We start from the raw sequence: 21,842 nt of genomic DNA, 5'->3' as shown, positions 1-21,842 counted from the left end.
AACGCAGGTAGAGGCTTGCAGGCAGTCTTGATACGATGCGACATGTTCAGCGAGCACGCCATTGGACACGAGCCGCAAAGCAAATAGAAGATGGCGCCGCCTTTATTCAAAGGTGCATCAAGAGCAGCAGGATGGCATGTCGACCCCCAGCATCGTTTTCATCGGAAAAATTTTTTTTTTGTTAAAGCATGCCTAGTTGTTCTCCCTTTTTTGAGAACGAATGTGATGCCAGCCAGTAGAAGCTCCTGGAGCTGAAGCCGCTTCACCTGCCTGCTTGTCAGCTTGGATTAACGTTATTTCCACTTGCCTTACTTGACCCTTTCCAACACAGCAAATAGCAAGTCTTCAAACTTTTAACTTGTCCTTCAGTACTCCACAGAAAATAGCAACAAAATCTGCTACTTGCACACATTTTGCATGGTGTCCATAAACAACACATTTGATGATCGTTGCTGCAGTTCTCTTTTTGCGGCCACGCCGCTCGTTGAGGCAGACGTTGGCAGCAGGTCAGAAAGCCAAAGTGACTACAAAATGAGACAAGAGGTCTCTCAACCGCAGTCGAGGTTCTCCGGGATGACAAGCGAGCAGATGGCGCGTTGGCGCAAATAACAAACCAGATCAGGGAGGCGCGCTACCAAATCTTCACCGCATTTAATCCGTCCATGCGCATCACCTTTTTCTCATGTCACCTTCAAACGACAACTTTGAAATGCAATCCATTTTGTGGTCATACCTCGATTCAAAATTCGGATCGTATTGGAAGTGGATGATGAAGGATTTTTTTTTTTTTTTTTTTGTACACTGTAGCAGCGGACAGTCTGACTTATCCAACACACCAAAAACAGCGTAACCCGTCAACACGTAAGAGAATGTGCTTGCTGCTCAACTCAACCACAAATATACACGCTAAGCTCCATTTTCGGGCCGCTTTATCTCGACTCCATATTAGTGAATGTCCATTCGGGAATATTCACGCCTGCGAACAAAATCAATCCTAAAAAAATAAAACGGCACTGCTTTGAACTGCAGAGGCGAAAATTAAATGAAAAGACATGACAACATTTACAAGACACATTTCAAACTACTACTGTATTTTTTCAAAGAATTTGTCCACAGGTTGAAGAAATGTTTGAAAACATCACTTGGACCAAAACTGAGAACAAACTGTGGCATGTGATCGGAAATAAATCTTTATCTTTCCGTAGCGTCATGTGACTCCTAATTATTTTCAAACGCCCCGTTCCAAGTAAAGTTAATTGTAAACAATTAGATGTGATCACACTATACAATTTGCTCCCCCAAAAAAGACATTTCTGTGATACCGCCAACTACTGGGCTGGCATGCATATTACTGAATGACTTTTTGGATGCCTTACTTTTACCTACGTATTTAGCGTCTTTGTAAACATGTAAACATATCAATATGTAAGCATCTAAATGAGAAGGATACCAAAGTGAAGTTAGTTCTTCTAAGCTCATACAAAAAAAAACGATTGTTTTTCGGGTTATTATAAAATCTATTCAACTGCAGCTTCAGCAAAAGTCAGAATTTGCCAACACGTGACTTTTAATGATCAAGCTCCGTCAAATTGCCCCAGTTTCTTGCTTGAGAACAAAACATTTGCTAAGAAAAGAATCCAAGCAAGGTCTTACCTGAGACGGTCCTGACGATCTCGGAGGTGTTCCGCAGGCCCACAAAGGAGAACTGGTAAAGCCTCCAGGAGCGGATGTCTCCCACCTCCACTGAGCTTCTCTTCCACTTGTACACAATCTCCTCCCTGGGGTAGCCATCTGCGCCCGCCGGAGACGGAGCAGGACGAGAAGCGCGGACGAGAAGCGCGATTAGCATCTCGTCCCTGACAGGAATTCCCTCCATCCATTGTTCCGTCTTCCCATTCAATAACAAATACATCGTTGCTAGCCCAACTTTTGCTCTAAGCAAACCAGGATGAACAAATTGGGAGGACAAATTTGAAACGTGATTATCTTGGCATGGCAGCACATCAAGGCTGAAATGTGATTGGACCGAATAGCCAACGTTGATGTCGCGGAATCGGTGCAGCCAAGACTCGACCGCAGACTGTCGGGACTAAAATGAAAACAATTTCATGTAGCAAATATTGAGGTTGTCAGCGTTTTTGATCGCCTATCAGCCAGCACAGGACGACTCGTTGGCCATGACCAGGTGCCAAGAGATGAGTTTTCATCCAATTGAAATGAAGGACACTCTGGCTCCATATTTAGTTGTTCTTCTCTTGTTGCTTTTGGAGCTATTTACAAAGCCTTTTTTTTCTTTTCTTTTTCCCTTGGAGACGTATCTGGTGGTGCTTCTCTCCATGTAGACCTCATTCGCATCATTTGAGTCCTCTCCTACTCGTCCTCCCATGTGGCCAGTCAAGCGTTTCAACTTTTGAAATTTTCCTCAGCAAAGTAATGTTAGGAAAACGGACGTTGTGAAAATGTTTTATTCAATGTTTACTGGATGCCGCCGGGCACTGTGAAAGGCCATGACTTTCATGTTTTGTGGGAATGGTCATTTCCTGAGGAAATAAGAGCAATTTTGAAAAAGCACAGCCCACATAAACTTCATAAGGACTGGAAGGATGGATACTATCAATGAGGAAGTGATTGTAACATTTGATCAATTGCTACTCCTCCAGGAAATATATTATTTGATTAAAGATGAGCGTCCAGCAATTCATTGCTTTGTTAATTTTGGCCACAGTCAATCACAGAAATGTTGTCACGTCTGAAACCCAACTTGAAATCTTTATTTTTAACAACCGGATGTACTCATTGGCAGTGTTGCAAGTTTTAGATGATTGTGGTTTGTCTGCTGATAGGGAGGCTATTGTTTGTTCAAAATGAAAGGAGGTACGGCTCATGGGCCAAGAAAGAAGACTTACAAATGATTACATTACTAAGATTGTAGAGCTATAACGATGTTTTTTTGTCATTGCCAAGATCAATACCAGTTATCAGGAATCAAGGACGTCATCCATGAATCCGAAATTAGCCTGCTAACTATCAAACATTGCGTAATAGCTTTTCTATTGCTGACGTGGTCGTCGGTCGACACTTACAGCTTGAAAACTCCAGTGGACACGAGTGCTCGTCCATCGGGAAGTTGTTCAGCTTCAGCTGGCATTCCGCATCGATGGTCAACCTGCGGGAGACACGCGGCGCTAACTTGGTTTTTAAACTCCTCCTGACAGCAGTACCAACGTTACAGCTGCCGTTGATCAAAACAAATTTCGCATACCTGTCTTGTCACCACTTTTCACACTTGAGGGAGCTCAAAGTCATTCGAGTCATTAAAGTCGGCGTTATGAAGGGACTGACCTCAAGTGACTTTGACGCGATTGTCGTGTATCATTGTCGCGCTTGGCACAGCGGTCGGTCATCCTAATTAACTAGCGCTCGCGTTACCACTTTCTCCAAATGAATGAAGTGGCGAGTCGGTGTCGTGCATACGAAACATCCATCAGGACGCGATTGAGTGCAATGGACTTTCTTATTATCTTTCGAGATGTATTGTGGTGTCTGTCCAAACAAAACATCTGCTGCATTTTTTTTACAGCACTGTTTCTGATTTGCTCAATTTGCTAGCATACAGAAGAAAAGCCGTTTGCTCTGGGTGATCATTTTTGACAACTCCGCCTTCCTACCGGAGCGTGTAGAGGATCCGCCCGTCGTTCCAGATCCGAAGCATGCGATTGGGTGTTGTGATCCAGTGGGCGTCGGCCTTCTTGGAGTTGCGGAAAAAGGTGTCGGGAATCCAGATCTTCCCCACCATGTTGCTGTTGAGACGCAGAACCTTCATCGTGCTGTTGAATTTCAGCCTTCGGTCGTACCAGGTCTGAGCAAAAAAGATGTCGATGGTGTATTCCTGGCAGGGAAAAAACAAAAGAGCTTGACTTCTTACACTACATGATGACTTTTGTCTTACGTTATCACTGGGTCATTTTCCTTCGACTCCATAATAAATGTGCTCAACCCAAAGGTTCTTTCTTTAGATTCTTTTTTTTTTTTTTTTAAATCCCCAGTCGTGAAGAGGAACATTTTGAGTGGCTCAACCTTAAAAGGAACGGGCCAATGATCAGCTAATGCCTCTCATTTTTTGGCTCAAGTATTTTCAAACCTCATTAGCAGCTCGACCAAAATCTACTGTCGTCTTTTCAGCCCCTTTGAGAGCAGGCAAAGACTCGGGGGAAAAAAAAAAAGAAGTCAGACGAATGAAACGGCAGATAACAGAAGCCCGGCCGGCCGTAATAAAAGTGGGGAGAGTTATTGAGATGGAACCATCCGTCTTTTCTTACTTATTTAGTTACTTGAGGTTTCAAGTAAAGTACAGCAGGGGAGAAATAAACGAGCCGCTTGTGTGCAAGAGGCCATAAAGGCGTTAACGTCGTCACAAAGCTGAAGCCCACAATCAAGTCCAAACGCATTCAAAGGCTTCCAAAGCAGAGCTAAAAAACAAACGGCTTTTTCATCAGGCATCGTTGCCGTTCACCCAAGTAAGCTTTTGTCTCACTTTTCAATAGTCAACGTCAGGTTTAATTACTGCCAAGTGCCAAGCTAGTGCTCTCACTTTTCGATATCAAACGCAGCTCTACACAAAAGAAAGAATGTCGGCTACGGAAAAGCTGCACTTGTATGGATGCACGTTTAGATCGTCCAAGGTCAGCTTTGTTTCCAAAGCTTCCTTTAGGGAAGTGGTTCCAACCTGGCTTGGATCGAACCCCAGCGGTTCCATGGAGATCAAGAAAGACGCATACTTAACTCAAATGTTTTGCTGCTTGATCATTTTGGTGCGCTCAGTAGTCAACTTGTGGCTGTTGTGAAGGTAAAAAAACAAAAAACAAATACAGACCAGAGCGTATGGTGTTCCACAGAGTTCAATTCTGGGGCCTCTGCTGTTTTCATTGGCTTCATCTTCAGAAAAGAGCGGAGGTTGTTTGAAAGTGCTGTCTAAAAAAAATTGAGTTGAGAAGAGTGATGGGAGTGACGCATCCAATCTGCATAATTTGCAATACCACGTTGAGCAATTGTAGTTATGGACACTTTTAAGCTCATGGAGATGAGCAACTCTTTCAGAATTGAAGGTGAAGAGGGCCACATTCCATGGAAAGGAATTTCATTTCATTCAAAATCTTTCATTTTGTTCACCAGTCAAGCCGATTGTACCGATATCTTGGATTTGGAAAACATGCGGCTTGGGTGAACGCGCATCGGAAAACTGGTCGGCTTCAGTGCCTCCACCAAGGTTAAGATGCGCTGCTTCCGACCTTCCCGTCCTTTCCCTCGCTCGTACTCGGATAGCACGTGTCCTCTTTGCCGTATTTTCCACATTGCATAATTAAGAATCACGCCAAAATCACGCCATCTGTCCACTTCGCCGCCGCTCCACAGCGCCCACGTTGGTCATGTTGCGGCGTGAACAAAAGAGCCCGTGGCCGATCGCATATCCGTCAACGCGCGGATTCCCCGATGCCGGCACCAGCGGAAAGTCCGAACACGGCTCGTCCAATTCGATACCTCACAGTCAGTGCTATCACAATATCAAATATGAAAAGAAAAGAAATAACATTACGTATTTTTCTGGAGTATAAGTCACATTTTTTTGCGGGTCATTTATTTGACAGACTACTTGCGCAAAAACAAACATGACATCATTTTGGAAGGCAAGTTATAAGATGAATAAAATAGAGAACGGGCTGAATAGGTGCATTTCAGCATTGAGAAACGCGTTGACTGCACACGGACCAAAAATTGCGCATTTCGTCATTGAAATTGCCCCGAAACGCGGCTTCAATCGCGGCAAATGACGAGCACATTGCGGCTTGCTTACCATGTTGATGGCGTTGACTGGGCCGATGCTGTTGACAAACATGTCGGTGTGGATCACCGTGGGCTTCACTGCAACAAAAAGCACATTTGCGCACGAGTATTGAAAACACCTTTGAAGAGTCTTTTGGCATTGTTAGAGGACAGCAGCGCTTAATAAAGAGTTGCCTTGTGCAACATGAACTCGATCCCATGAGAGGGCAAAGTTCAAAGGGGCATTTTTAGGGCCAGTGTGCTCCATAAATATGCCGGATGATACTGTAGCACATCGGACGTATTAGAAAGTATCCATAAGCTTTGCTGATTGTGTGAAAAGTGAGGAAACGAGTGAGCCATGTATTATGTTGCATCTGGCTCAGTGTGCTGAGACAGACGGACGGACGCAAGCGGCCATTTGCATTTGTGGACATGTCAAACGTGTTAGCTTGAGATGAGGTGAGTCAAAGTCGCTAACGGCTGACGAAAGGTGACGTCCAAGACGGTTCAGGTGAAGAATATTGAGTGTTGCTGCATTCATTTTTCATGTCACTATCAGTTGGAACATCACGCATGATGACACATCATCTTGTGATGACCTCAAATATTGTGTCACATGTCATGTCTGACTGTTGAAACGATGTCCTCCATTCTGACCAGACTGGATTCCACACATAAGACAAATCCATCAAGTGTGCATCGCTTGTTTATCTTGAAAGCAAAAATGTGTCATAAAAGCACAGATGGCAAGAAACATTGATTGCAATTGAAGGCCGACTTCCACTATCCACACTTTGTGGGTGAGCTGGAGCCTATTCCAGCTGACTTTGGTCGAGCGGCGAGGTTGAACCCCGAATGGTCGCCAGCCAATCGCAGGCTCTATTCATAGCAACAAAAATTCAACAGGGGCAGGCAGTCACACCTTCCGTCGGTACCGTCGACGGTTCCGTTTTGCTGGCGGACCGATGAAAAACTTTGACAGAATGAGCACCAACGGAAGCCATTTTGGGCCGTCAACAAAACCGTCGAGAAGTGTTAAAGACGAGGGCCAGCTTGGGAAGGAGGAGGAGCAGTAATTGTATTAGTTTTATTCTTTTGTCGAAAGTTTTCTCGGACTAAAATTAAGACTAAAATGCTCGATTTATAGTGGAATAAAAATGGATTAAAGAAAAATGGGACGCGGTTGCCTAATTGTGTTAAAAACTAACAAGCGTGATTAAAAGCTGGACGAAAACTGAGACGAAATGAAAAAAATGGCGGACAAAATGAACACAACTGGAGACTGCAGTGCATCGTGCGACCCGTCAGCACGGAAATGATCGTTCTCATCGTATCTTCTCCAAACATTCGCATGTCGAGGCAGCGAGCGGATGAAGAAAAACTACATGGATGCTTAGCAACGTATCACCGAGAAGGACTGAAGAACAATCGGTTGTGTTTGGCATTTTGATTTCAAACAGCATCGCAAACTGGCCATGTTAGTCTTTCGGATAAACAGAAGACGAGACACCGTGAATTCCTAAAATGGATACACAAGTCGCTGCTTACTTTGGCATCAAGAAAAAAAGGAGGCAGCATGCATTGCTTGTTTTTCAAAGATGATTTCTTATGCATTGGATTCACGAGCTGTGCTATGTTTTTGTTTAGTTTTTTTCTTCCCTCGCCAGCCCGTAGTAACTTATTAGCATTCATTTATGACGTTCGCGCAGCTTGTAGAGAATGACAAATAGCGTCGTATTCCTGCCACATCATCCAGACGGAAGATTTATTCGGCAGCTCTGCATGTTAATAGCTGAAAGTCGCAAAAGCAACATCATGTAGGAGCCATCCATTCATTTCTTCCGCAAGATTGCTACACTTGCGGAGCGGCAATCACAAGGAAATGATTTAATCGTGGATGCGGCCCGGCTACAATACACAAGAGTGAAAAGGGATGTGACGCGATATCGATTGTATGCGGCCCCGTCAATCATACGGAACGACCACCAGGTGACGTGTGGACGCGAGAGCGCCTCACAAATGATTTGATTTTTTTTATTGACCGACATTTAGGGATCATAAATGTTTTGGGTTTTTTCGTCAATAGACATCTTTGTTTGTAAGCATCTATGAAAATGTCAATAATTAGTTTTTTTTTTTTTTTTTTTTTTTCTCCAACACTTTTTTTCAATGGCTCTATTATCGGCCATATAATTCTTCAAAATGGCCGATGCTGATATTCTTCACAATGCTGAATATCGGATCATCGACCCAGCTGATAATCGGTCTATCCCTAAAAGTGGTTGCTTGGTTCTGTGACTAAAACCCCCCAAAAATGGTTGTGCGACTAATCGGCGCCTACCTCCGATGTCGGGCCTCAGTTTGTTGTCGTATCCGTCGAGGAGGCCGTTGAGGATGTGCGTGACGTCGCTCTCGTACACCTTTGGGGTCAGCACCCACGTCTTGTTGGACACCTCGTCGTCGTCGTCCGTCTGGAAGGAGCTGCCATAAACGAGAACAATGCCTGCGCTCAAGTTTTCTTTTCAACAACAGCTTGATGCTGCTTCTTGTGTTGTTGCTACTCAAACACCCAAACGTCTTACTTGATATTTTATTTTTCCACCAATTCATTGATCATTGAGACGTTTGTGAACGTGAGCAGCGATCTGAAAAGTGAAAATGTGGCCAGATTGACGGACTTGTCAAAAATAGAATTGCGCTCTCGTTCCACCTCCAGGAAGCATCGGAAGCGATTGGGGAGATGTCCCGCGGCTCACAAGCAGCTGTGAGCTTTCTTTGAGCGAGACTTTTTCATTTGGCGGTCACAGGTAGAAGAATACAAGTCGGACCAAAAAGGGGGGCGGGATCAGTCACAGATCTGATAGCGTTCTCGTGTTCCCAGGTTGAGAGAGAGCCAGAAATAACACTTTGACGGACCGGCCTGCACTTTTCCCTTCCGCTGCCTTAAGAGCCGTCAGGCGTCATCATCCATTTGCACGTGCACAAACATGAAATCTTCATTGGATTGCTCAGGTGGCCCCTTTGCAGCCTATGTTTGGATTTGGAGTCCCAAAAATGCTTTCTTCAAATCAAATGCGGTTACCTACAGTTAGCCACATGCTACAAAGGTATGCTCATATTTTTTACAAGTATTTATAACACATCTTGTTACAAAAGTATAATCTGTCGTTTTGAATTCTTGTTGGTCCAATTCTGAATTGTACGACCACAGCGGGGTGGAAAAAGCCCAGAGGAGTTTTTCTTTTTGTTTAGTTTAGTTTTTTTGGTGCTTCCTCCACTGTATGTGCGCATCCATGGAAAATCTCCAAGCGTAAGTTGGATGAAAGGGAAGCGAAGGCAGCGCAGGCAGATGGACGCGCGCTCGTGCCTGCTAATTGAGTACCTGAAGGTCCGCCGAGACCAACTTTGTTTTTCATGCATATGCATGCGCACGTCTGAGTGCGGCGTCTCCTTCAAAGGCGGCCGCGCTTCTCGTGGCGTATCGAGAAGAAAGTAAATTTGCGCCGCAAACGGCTCATCCCGACCCAAGCGAGCTTTGAAGGAAGACGATCGCCGTCTCGTTCGTGTCTTCCGCGTGAAAACGCCGAGTGAGAGAAAAGAAATGCTTCGCCGGCAGCGTGGCTATTAAACGTGCACGATTCAAATGAACTCGACATGAATCGAGTTCTACGGCCGTGCAGCAAAACGACGCTTTGGATGTCGCGTTGTGACCACGCCGCCGTCCTCCTACGCCGCGTCGCCATCGCTCACTTTTTCGTGAGCAACAACAACAAAAATGCGAACGAGTTGAGGACAAGATGACTTCAAGTGGGTCAGCCGTTCTATTCTTAAGCGACCTCTGGCAGGGAAAGCCGGGCTATTTATAGCGTCGACTGAAAGCAGATCACGTCACACGACAACATCCAAAACAACAACAAACATCAGATTTATTATTAGGCGTGTGACTTGCCTAGTACCTCACCATTCGATTCGCATCATGATTCATAGGTCACGATTCAATTTGATACCGATTAATCCCAATATGAATTTATAAGTCGATTGTTTGCATTTTTAAGCAGTCCGGCAAGTTGGTTGGGATCGCGGAAATAAAGCATTTTTCTTCTAAAAACGATATTTGTTCAAAAGAGTAATAATACATTTGCATCACAAAACTTCGCCCTAGAAAAAAAGTCATACTCAATTACTGCCGGCCAATATTTTCCTGTTTGTTTGTATCGCTGCGCGTTACGCTGCATACAGCTGATAGATGTGCACTAATCTACAAGTTGTTTGTCTTTTCAAAGTTATAATTACAGTGGAAGGTGCACTTAATTAGCTGTATGGAGTGCAAACGGAAAAATATTGCCCGGCGGTAATGGCGTCTTGACTTTTTTCTAGGGCAAAGTTTTGGGACGCAAATGTGTTATTACTCTTTTGAACACAAACTTCTTTTTTTTTTTTTTAGAAGAAAAACGTTTTATTTCCGTGATCCCAGCCAACTTGCCGGACTACGTTCGTCTCGACCAAACCGGACCAGAACTCTCGTCACAAAATGTTGTCAGAGGTAAGTCGGTGCTGATCGCACACGCTGGAGGTGAGGATGAAATACGGATTCATGTCCAAAAATCCAAACTATCCCTTCATGGCTTCATATTGAATTAATATAACGTTCTTCCATGCTTCACATTTGGACCTTAACCCAAGTAAGACATTTTGTTGAACATTTTTCCATCAAAAATGTATTTTTCAAAATGGATTTAGTTGTTATCTGACTGGTCAAAATTCAGATCAAAGCATCAAATTCCATATGAAACTTATTGCATGTGTTTGCGATATGCATATTGCATGGGCCAATATCGCGATATGGATATTTTTTTTCCGGTATATTGTGCAGCCCTAATCATGAACGTAGGAAAGCAAGTGTACATATTTGAAGGGAAAATGTTGAGACCACTCAACGAGGTGGTACAAAGTTAATAATGTCATCATTTGTCGGGACATTTGATTTATTTGAGGTGAGGCATTTATTTCTTGAAGTGGCCGAATAATGAGCGAATGCTGTCATGATATAATAATCCTGTAACTAACCCTGTATGATGCAGACCGATGCAAAACGAAGTCGCAATCTTGTTCCGAATGTGTCAAACGTAATGAAGTGGCCTGTGAGTGAATTCTGCCTCCATTTTCCACCTGTCGATCTCGCAAGAGGCGAGCAAGCATCCGTTCGTTGTCTTCTTGTCCATCTGAACTCGAAGCGACCGTCAATAAGCTCCCAACAGCAAGAGAAAGACACGCAGATGAGCTGCGCGAGACATTGCTGTCGTGTGCTCTGATTTCAGACTTGTCCACGTAACCGTCTGCCATTTTGAAATGAACACAGCAGCACTTATTTGAAAGAGCGTCCACATTGTGACCGTCATCACGCACAAACGCGCGCACGTGCACGCGCTCGTCAAGAGCCGTTTGGCTTTCGGACTTGCTGCTTGCAAACGGCCCTTCTGTATCTGTAGCATCACTTTAGCTTGTAGCTCGCCTGTGCTATTTGAGCGGCCGCCAGCCATCATGCAAAAAAAAAAGCCCAAAACAAAACAAAAGCATCCCTTCATAAATATGGATGATGACGCTCCGAACTGCTTTCGATTCACAAACGAGGAACGAGTCGGTGACGTTTGGCCAAAATGTGGCCGCTTAGCATCGTCGGCTAGGCGAAGGCTAGCAGCGCTAGCTTGACGTTAGCATGCGCGCAGCCTGGCCAGAGCGATCGACCAGCAAAAGTTGACAAAGCGGCTTTACCTGCCGGGGAGGTTGACGGCGATCAAGAGCCACACGAAGAGCTTGGCCGTGGCCGTCGACCACTCGCAGGCTGCATTTGCCCAAGCCGCCGTCGTCATCCTCGCCATCTTTTTTTTTTTTTTTCTTCTTCTTTTTTGGCGCAGATGCCCGTCCGCTTGTTTTAGTGCCTTCCCAGCCCACGATGCATCACGCAGACGCCTTTTTTCTTTTCCTTTCTCCCTCCTCCTTCACGCAGCCAGACTCGAGATGGTCGCGAACACAAAAAGGGCTTGAAAAAAAAATAAGGCGAGTCCGCAAACACTCAAATGAATGACGAACACAAGTCGCCCGTGCGCCGGTCGTGCTCGCGAGATGTGGAGTTTGCCTGGCTGCAGATTGGGAAGCAGATTTCCTGCCTGGCGAAGAGGAGCCGATCGAGGCACGTTCGTTGCCGCTGCTGCAGCGCCGATCAGCGCGCGCACATGCATGCACGCATGCTCCCTTTCACAGCATCTTGCTAAAGCGATGCCTGATATTGTCATATTGCAAAGAAAATCCAAACCAAACAAGTCATCAACTCCCAAAATATTCAATGGAAAATTAAGTCTCCCCCCCCCCAAAAAAAAAGTTGTGCACATCTTCATTCGCTTTTCTTGTTGCTGTTGATGTTTGTGTGAAACGGATGAGTTTGTTTTGTTGACGTGTGGAGGACTGCATTGGTGCAGCACCGCGGACAGCTCCCATGACGCCTCATCAGCACCCAGGACAGTTCTTCCGACTTGGACTTGTTCCTCTTTGTTTTGTTTTTGACGCTCGCGCAAGTCTTAAGCAACTTCGAATGCAACTGCAACTGCTCCACGTTGGCTGTGCTTGCCAAGTTGATCTCGACAATTCAGTCCCAAGAGTCATGTTGGAATTCCAGAGACCACACTCATCCATTATTTATAAAACGAACCATTTTAAAATTGAATCAATTGATGGACTTGAAGCATCTTCAAATAATCATCATGAAAGTTCACCAACTAATATACAAATTACATTTAAAAAAGAGAAAGTAAGCATAAATTAAGAGGAACAGAAGAAAAAGAAGAACGTATTTCAACTCGTGGTGACAATTTATGAAACAATCCGGATTGTCAAACAAAATCTAAAAAGTTGGTTGAACAGACATTTTATTTTGAAGGCTTGTGAACACATGACAGGAAGTGACTAGCGCTTGTGCCGTGTACGGAGAGTTGCGGAGAAGTCGGATCGAAAAATGGAAGATGGTGAGAGAAAGTTTGCTGCACCGTTCAGTGCACCGTGCACACGCCAACTGGCTTTTGATTGACGATATTTTTCGTGATTGGATGGACGTATTATTGACACTCCATTTCTTGTACCGTGCTCGTATTCGCATCAGACTCGTTCGGGCCTGGATTTTGTTTGCGTTTTGACCGTGTCCTCATATTTCATAACGTCGTCGGTGGAGGAGGAGAAATGAAAGACAAACGTGGACATCAGTCTGAATCGCGCGACACCGGCGAAGTGGCTGGGGCCGACATATGCTATCATTCCCCACGATTAATATATACGTGGGCCTATAGATGATGTCACCAATTTCAAATGTTGAGTAAGGAAATGAAGAGCGCACAGCAAAACGAAAGAGAGAAAACGTTTTGCAGAAGAGAAAAAGCTGAAAGCCGCGAGCCAAAAACAAAAAGCAGAAAATGAAGCAGAAGGAGCGCGGCAGGTGCAGTGTGAAAAGCAGGTGTTGGCGTGCCCGTCCAATTTTCCACTTGGAACATGCGCCGTTCACGTGACGCGCGTCTGATTGGATCGTGCCGCTGCTCCGAAGTCGCTTTTTTTCCACCAGCCAACCCACTCAAAACTCGCTCGTTTTTTTTTTTTTTTACAAAAAAAACCCCTGAAAATTGCCAGCTCAAGCACAATCATGTGCCAGCATGAGGTGGCAAAATATTGTGACCTTTTTTAAATTTCGCCAACCTCCTCACAATATCGTGATAATTATCGTGTTATGAGCTTCATATCGTGATATGGTATTGTGGTGATGTTTGGATATCGTTACATCCCTAATGTATCCCTAAATGCACATCGAGTTCCTCCACATATTGACTCGCTTACGTTTGTTCCCCTTCATCTGACAATTAGCATCGGTTTGAAACATAAAAGGGCCAAAACATGCCTTGTGAAAATTCAACTGCACTAAAAAAATCTAGCCACCAGAGGGTGCTACAACTGCACAAATGCAAATCAACCTGACTTTTTGAACAGATGTTGCTTTTAAATATTGTGAACATGACGACGACAATATATTGTTCCAGTTTTAATATCGCGATATCACGATATTGCCGGTATCGTTCCATCCCTCGTAATGAACATGCAATGTGGGAAAGCCGTTTGTGTCATTGCAGCAGTCTGTTGCTTGTTTAATTTTGCTTAATCTGACACGCACGCACGCAGTTGGCAAGAGAGCGAGATGTCAAATGGAATTTCCTTGCTTGAATAGTGACGGGCCACATTTGCGGCCAATTGTCGCTTCCCCACCTGCGCTCGCATGCACTCGCTTTTGGGGCTTTTTTTTTTTCTCCTCCACAAGGATGTGTGCTCGTTCTATCCGATGAATATTTGTGTAGTAAGCAAAAGCGCGTATGTAAATCCAAACGATCCAAATGGTTGTTGAATGAAAGCCATTGGAAGCCGTATTCTGACAGAAAAAAACAAAACAAAAAACTCCCAATGTTAATGCTTGGCCGAGTGTATCTGTTGTTTGGAATAACACGCGATGATGCGATGTGCCATCTTCTTTTGGATAAAAAGCAGTGAGTGGTGTTTTTGTTTTTTTTTCTGAAATTGTGTGTTAACGTGGCTGATGCCACTTTGGAGCCCGCACGTATTGCGTCATCACAGCCCAACTTGCCTGGCGTCAAACTAGCGGTTGATTTCCATTCGAGCGCAAGCGTCTACTGTTGGATGCGATTGAAAGTCATAGCAACGCTATCGTGTTTATCCATTTTGCAGTTTGATATTGTTTCTCAGTTGTTGCGACTTGGCTGAACAGTTTCCTCGCGCCAAATGTTTTTCCAAAGACATTTTGGACAAATATTCCCAGTCAAGATGGATTCTCTGCACTTGAGCGTCCAAAACGGATGGCTGTGAAGTGGGCGCCAGCATCCGCCCGGTTCCCTTCCCAGCCGAAATGGAGCCGACCGTCTTTATGTTGAATTTGCTCTGCTTGAAGCGAAGCACGAATAATCTCACCTCCCCAAGGTAGATTACAGCCAGTTTGGCTTTCATTTTCTATTGTTGCCGTGCTCCTCGGAGTCACGGCTTTGGCGAGAAAAAAAACGCAAACTGAGCCCAAAGTCACTCATGCACATACTACACGGATTACATATGAATGGCAAATAACAATCGTGGCACAATTAGCGGCCGAGCTTGGTCGACGCTTACACGGGGTAGCGGATGCGACAGGCCAAACTATTCAAGCAATTTCATGACTACTTATTGTATATTCCATAAATAACAAATGGAAACCAAACAGATTATGACTGGTCAGCATTCCTTGTTAGCAATCGTTTGCGCTAACAAAAAGGTGCCCGGAATTGAAAGTTTTCTAGGGTTACATGAGTGAACATACATATATATATATGTACACAATTTAGTTTTCCTCGGACGGACAAGTATTGCGCAGGGCAATTAGCTTAGTGCAGATAAAAGCAGCAAAATGGAGGCCTATGACAAGGGCCAATCTTCAAACAACATTTTACTGACGATCAGCTCTTGTTGCTGTGATTGAAAGCCTTTTAAAGCAGAGCCAAGAAGAAGGAGCCATTTCATTTATTTAGCCGGCTGCCATCAGGATGCCATTCAAGTTCCCTTTCAGAGCAGAAGCGCGTCATAGAGAATGAGAGTTTTCTTTTTTTTCAGAATGAGGTTTTTTTTTTTTTCTTGGCCAAAGCAGAATGCTGTGAGTCACATGACGACTGCGCTTCAATCTATCTCGATGCTATTTTTAGAAAGACGTCGCTGCCATTGAGCAGACGGCGGTGTGAGAATCATGCAGAAACATGTTTCACATCCAAATATAACATTTTTGTTGTTGTTGTTTTTCCTGCTGGAAGCTGCTTATGTCACTTGTTGGTAACTCTCCACACATTTTGGCTGCGTGCAAAATTAGATCAGCTTCTGTGGTTGGATGGATTGCTGACGTATTCATATTTCAATCGTTTACCTTCTTTCAAACACAAAAGTCACACTTTGATTTACATCACCCATAAACAAACAAATCTCGCAGCAATGCTTCAAATGCATCAAAGCAACAGTGCAGGTGGGCGTCACGTGACGTCAGCGTTTGGAGGAATGGAAGAATGTTGATTTGTTGCGATTGGATTGTGTTGGTCTTCATCGTTTATCTTATCTTATGTTATGGTTGTTTTTTTGCCACCGGAATCACGTGATTGCACCTGGCACAGGTGGTGGACCCGAATGCAGGGAAGCAGCACGAGGAGGCAACAAATGCGCTAAAAAAATGTTGAATAGACAAAAATGAGGAGGCCAAAAGGAGCTACAAACGAGAACTGAACTGGCAGCATGACGGGAGGAAAACGACAATGAATCGACACAGAGAGACGGGAGACAAGAGATTAAATACACACACGCTAATTGACACAACGAGACACAGCTGGCAAGTGGCAATGAGGCGGGACAATGTTGACAAGACGCACAAGGAAAACACAATAGAACAGATCAGATCGTGAGGATAAACTCAAACCAAAGCCAGTCAAAACCCGAACCCCGACAAAAGCCAAAGCAAAAGCCAACCCAAAGCATGACGCCAGCTATTAATGCCGACTCCTGTTGGAGTGCATAAGAATTCTCTTGCACCTCTGAAATTTCTTTGGCTTGGCCTTTATCTGCACGGCCAACGAGCAGTCGGAGGCGGATGTTAATGTGCTGCGGCTCAAGTTGAAGACGCGACGTAATGCGATCTGGAAGCAGCATTTGACGTCCGCTTCCTGCGAGCCCCGTAAGAGCTTTTTTGCGCTTGATGCGTTTTCATGCCGGTGTTCAAACCTGCATGCGATTTTTCATGCATCCCGTCTTGTTCCTCGTCCGGCGTGTCGCTCGCCTGCCCGCAGCGGACGCCGCCAAACGCCGTTCGGGCTACGGAGTCGTCACTGGAGAGGTAGCGTGAGAAGGGCGAAGGCGAGATAGCGCCGGTCCGCGTGTGCCCCGCCGGGGTCGTATCTGATGGCCCGCCAATCCCACGCGAACCCGTCGTGGCCTTGTACTTGAGGCTCGGCGCATGCTTGGCCTTCGCAATCCTTCTGGCCTTCAGCGTACTTGATTTTCACCCGCCGGCTCCCACCGCAAATTGCCATGGCAACTCGTATCAAATCCTCACCACGGTACAGTGGAAGCTTTCAAAGCAAACAGCCAGTTCAGCATTTTTTGAATTATTATATTATGAATCGGTTAGCTGTATTTTTTTTTCCCTCCCAAAAATCAGCATCAGCCTGACAAAATCCAAATCGCTCGACCCCTAATTTGGATGACTTTTTTTTTTTTCCTTCTGCAAATAATGAAACAAGGCCGGGTTGGTATGGCCTGCTGGTTCACAGCTCTGCCACTCTTAGAAAAACATTTGCAATAAAAACAGATGGAAAATTGAATCGACGTGAGGCTCAAACTATACAAACAATTAACGTCAACCTTGGATCAAGTGAAAACTGTCCCGGCCATTCATTGAGCTGTTGAATTTCCGCCATATCAATAAAAGCGCTTGTCAAATCCGTATGCGAGCTCGCTTCCAAATATTCCATTTTCACTGTGAACATCACACCATAGTGACTTGGAAGTCTGAATCAGCATTTTCCAGATCTTCAACATTTTTTTTTTTTGTGGTTCATCCAAGGCTTCCTTTCGATATTTTGTTGAAAATGCTTGGTTTGTTTTTTGCAAAGTCAAGCGGGACAAATGATTGCGTTCACACCTGATGAGATATTCAGTTCTGCTTTGGCTCTCCTGCCCTGAATCAAGGACAAAGTGCATCTGGCTTGAGTGCAAGTCGCTCATCCAAATGGGATTGTGTTCGTGTGAGTTCCTTTTACTCACACTTCACTTCTCCAATTGCTACCAAGTCACACGGGGCTTTTTCCTCTAAAAAAAAAACACATGCCAAATGCACAGCGTCCATTTTGACTCGTTTCATTTCCAGCAATAATAAAAATGGCAGTGAAAGTGCAGCACATGAGAGAGAAAATTCCAGTTCTTTGCAGCACATGCGCACAGATTGAAATGACGAGTGAGCCAAACACCGCAACGTCGCCCCCTACTGGATTGACTGCAGTGAGATGAGCTGATGAATAATAAAGGCGCCGCCTGGCCACATCGCTCATCCTTTCACTCTCATTCTCAAGAGCAGCGGACCATGAATAATACTTTGAACGTATTGATCGGCCTTAACATGCTCAGATGACGCAATCTGAATTAGCACCAAATCACAACCAACTTAGAACGAGGATGGCAAATGCAAATGTCAACAGCTGCCAATCAGCAGCATGCTCACATGGAACGAAATCAATCAAGCGCTTATATTTCACCAAGGAAATGACCCCGTTGTTAACTTTATTTTGCCAACGGAAACTAAAGAAAGATAATGTCGTCAACACACATTTGTCACCAGACTCCACTAAAATCCTCATTAACAAACAATAACTGCCACTAAATCAGTTTGCATTTTCCTCAACTCATGAGACGAAAATGTCCTTCACTTCATAAAAACTGAACGGAAATCGATGGACTTTTAGTTTAGACGAAAATTCTATCATTTTGAAAAAAAAAATAATAATGTTCCAACAATTATATTGATCTGACCACGAACTAATTGTGGCTAACTTACTAGCTTGTAGCATGTAGCCACTTGTTGATATATTGTAATTGTGTCTCAAGTTGTTTTTCCATCCAAAAGATGAGACAAATAGTTTTAAATCAGAAATGTTCAACATAATCTGCTGGTTCGAATAATTGTCTAAAATTAGACGAAAATGTTGAAGTGGTTGAAGAATTTTGAAGAAACGCTGCCGAGATTTGTCGCGCGTCCTTGGCCGGCAATTTCTCAAGTTCAGCGGCTCCACACTTTGGAATTTGACACTTGGTGAAATGAAATTTGTGTGATTATTATTTTCAAATTCCACAAGATGAAGCAATGACGCCTCCATCTTGACGCCGGTCATCAGTTGTTGCGTAAATGAGGGCGGACTGACTGCCGCTTGCCTTCACAACGGCTCGTTTCTTTTGACAAGCGCGTTTAGCAATGATAATTGCGTTTGTCGTTAAAAGGGAACGTGTGGAAGGTTTAGTCGCCGGCTCCTGCTTTTGTACTTTTTGTATGGATATTAAAAGTTTGAATGCCAGATTGCATTTCACTTTGCTCATTAAATACTTGTCGGCTTGATGTTTTTTACGTCTTTCCATTAGGAGTCTTTAACTTAATTGTGCACTTCGCCGCTTGTAAATTGCAATTGCGAGTTTTACGACAGCAAAACTTTGACCTATGGGACAAATTGCTTCCAAATCCAAAGAAACCGGCGCAGATTTGCTTCGGTGCAGAAAGAACATTTACGCCTTTTCATCAGTCATTAGCAAAATGCTCCATTTGCTCATAAATGGAACATTCTTCACATTATGATGTTTTTTTCATCATGTAAAAGAACGAGAGTGGACAATTAGAGTTCTACATGTGATCAAATGCACTTGAATGAGTTGGGCTGTCGGACGCAACACTTTTCAAACTTTTCGATACGATGACGAGTACGATGAGCGCTGGGGGCCGTCATCTTCCAACTTGAGAAAAAGATCAAAGGAATTGTTAGGAAGAAATGCGGTTCAAAGATTGGCGGAAGTCACGACAACTTTTTGCTTGCTCATGATCAGAGTGCCCGCCCACTCCTCACTGAGACATTCAACAACAAAATACACATTTTCCAAACATATTTCTATTTGTGAGCCCATCCCCCCCCCCCCCCCCCCCACACACAATGTAACAATCAGCACATGACTTTGAGTTTGAGTTTAGTTTATTGAAAGGACAGTGTGCAGTAAGATTAAAAAGATTTAGCACAATGCTAATTTGAACTTTGCAGCTAGCTTGGGTGAATGTCAGTTTTATCTGTTTGACATTTATGAAACACAACAAAAAAGGAGAGAAGACAGTTCAAAGGTCACGAGGAGAGGAACTGACTGGTACAATTCACTACTTCACTCTCTGGGGGGGAAATCTCCTCCTCACCCTCTCTTTTTATTTGGTTTCCACGCCCTGAGTTCCGTCGGTGTTCCAACACTCATCATGCAAATGCATAAAACATGAATGTGTGTGTGCACGTGATTGCTGAGTACACGTGGTCAAGTTTGCAATCATTTCTTAACAGCAAACGAGCGGCCTGCCTCAGCAGACTGGCTCCAACCATTCTGCTGCGTTCGATGTTCTGCTTCTTGTGCTTCTGGAGTCATTTTCTGTGAAGCTAGCATAGAGCTAGCGCATGTGAATGTGAGTGCGGAGCAGAGCAAAACATTCTATACTGCGAGCAGAAGCAATTCTTCATTGCAGCAAATGTACGCTAACTTATATTTCCAATTATTCCGACAGTGACGAGTCGCCATTTTGAAGGCACGCTTTGCTTCCGCTGTTGTCGCACTTTACAAGCGGTTCTCCGGTCTGGACTGCGTTGATACGGTTGCTTCATGTGCGCTGGTGACTCGGTTGCGGCTTTCGTTGTCTACTGCTTACTCGTGTCGCGTCGCTGCTCACGCTTCTCGTTACTGCGAGTTTATACTTGTATCACCTTGTGTAGCATGCACATTTGTTTTCTTCATAAATGATTTTTCTCATTGATGGTTTACAATCGACTGCTGGTTTATTGCTCCGTGTTTTGGCTACTGTTCAATATTCTGACGCTGTTCACAGTCACGTCTTTATAGAGAATATCTATTTATCCAGATATTTATTTGATTATTTCATCCATGAAGCAAATAAGCAGACACATTTTCATTTTTCATGAAAGGGTTTCAAAAAGAAATGATGGGACGTAATGTAGGCACGTGCATGTATTTGCTTAAGTCAGGCAGAAGTGAAGCGAAGCCGACATTTCAGCAACAAAGTTTTCGACCAAGCAAGGCATAAAGTTTGCAGTACGAAAGCACCATATGGGATTACAATACCTGCTCGTTATGCGCCCCAGTCCAAATGTGTGCGTGTGGTGGGGGGAAAAAGTGATGGAGTGGAAGCAGAAAAAGAGAGAAAAAGCTCCTCTGGTGCTCTTCTGCCAGCAAGAAGCGAAGCAGCTTTGTTGCGTAACGCTGTGCGGGGAGCTCGGCAGCTCACATGCTTGTCGGGAACCAGTGCACGTTCCTCTGCGCCTCCATCCTCCATTCTCGCTTCACGCGCCGGCCAGGTGGAGGAGGAGCAAAGTTGACAATCACGTACTCTTCTTGTGGAAATTCCACTTGCACTGCGACCAATAAGAACGAAACGTGTCCCATTTTTGGTGACATAAGAGGACAGCTGCTGCATTTTACAAGCCAAATGCAAATTGCTGATTTGATCATCATTGGTTTGTTCCTCAGCAGGATGATGCAAAAAGTGATTCTGAGGACACTTTGTAGCTTTGGCACATGCGCCAAACTCCCAAAACATGATGAAATCAAATGGTGACTTCAAGAAAGCACACGGCGAGACTGTGAAAATGAATCATAATACTTGCATAAAACTTGAATTCATGCTAGCCTGGGGTTGAAAAATAAATAACAAACCAAAGCAAAGCAAAGCAAACATTTGCCTATGACATGGTACAGTCCAGGTCACCTTTGAGGCTACTATATAAGAATTTGCTTTTGTCCTTTCCAGGTTTGACACTTGAACCCAGAAAGTTCACCTGCTCATCTCCTCGGACAAAACACCGGTAAGCAACCAGAATTGCTTTCTCATTTCTCGATTTGTTTGTGTTTGACATCATAAATGTTTACCAGGCAAAAATGATGGCTAGCATTTCAAGAAACACAAGTTAGCGCTGACTTAGCCTAGCATTAGCTGACTTAACTGCGATTGGCTGGCAACCAGTCCAGGGGGTCCCCCGCCGACTGTCCAAAGCCAGCTGAGATAGGCTCCAGCACCCCCCGCGACCCTTGTGAGGAAGAAGCGGTCAAGAAAATGGATGGATGGACTGCATGAAAAGCGATATTGATTAAAAATGCTATTGCTCGTCAGA

The 21,842-nt window shown here is 44.3% G+C and overlaps 2 protein-coding genes across 6 annotated transcripts in view; one reads left to right on the top strand and one right to left on the bottom strand.

Annotated features, from left to right (window-relative positions):
- The window catches only part of gabrg2 (gamma-aminobutyric acid type A receptor subunit gamma2), a 28,534-nt gene extending 17,353 nt beyond the window's left edge, over positions 1-11,181 (bottom strand). For 2 of the 5 annotated variants that reach the window (XM_077504260.1, XM_077504261.1), the window contains exons 1-5: positions 8,165-8,303; positions 5,852-5,919; positions 3,669-3,889; positions 3,084-3,166; positions 1,654-1,791 (exon numbers count right to left, since the gene is read on the bottom strand). In XM_077504260.1, coding sequence (XP_077360386.1) covers positions 1,654-1,791; positions 3,084-3,166; positions 3,669-3,889; positions 5,852-5,893 — 484 coding nt within the window. In that variant the 5' untranslated portion in view covers positions 5,894-5,919; positions 8,165-8,303. Of the gene's footprint in view, positions 1-1,653; positions 1,792-3,083; positions 3,167-3,668; positions 3,890-5,851; positions 5,920-8,164; positions 8,305-10,890 lie in introns of those variants that run through there. The other 3 variants (XM_077504259.1, XM_077504258.1, XM_077504262.1) reach the window with 3 other exon arrangements.
- LOC144005951 (uncharacterized) overlaps positions 1-21,537 on the top strand; it is a 136,903-nt gene extending 115,366 nt beyond the window's left edge. The window contains exon 9 of the mRNA XM_077504472.1: positions 21,482-21,537. The gene's annotated coding sequence lies outside the window, so the exon portion shown is untranslated. The remainder of the gene's footprint in view (positions 1-21,481) is intronic.
- Positions 21,538-21,842: the final 305 nt, after the last annotated feature.

The sequence above is a fragment of the Festucalex cinctus genome, chromosome 18 (genome assembly GCF_051991245.1).
Source record: "Festucalex cinctus isolate MCC-2025b chromosome 18, RoL_Fcin_1.0, whole genome shotgun sequence".
NCBI lineage: Eukaryota > Metazoa > Chordata > Actinopteri > Syngnathiformes > Syngnathidae > Festucalex > Festucalex cinctus.
The sequence above is the reverse complement of the archived record's forward strand: the minus strand, read 5'-3'. Positions and strand labels throughout refer to the sequence as shown.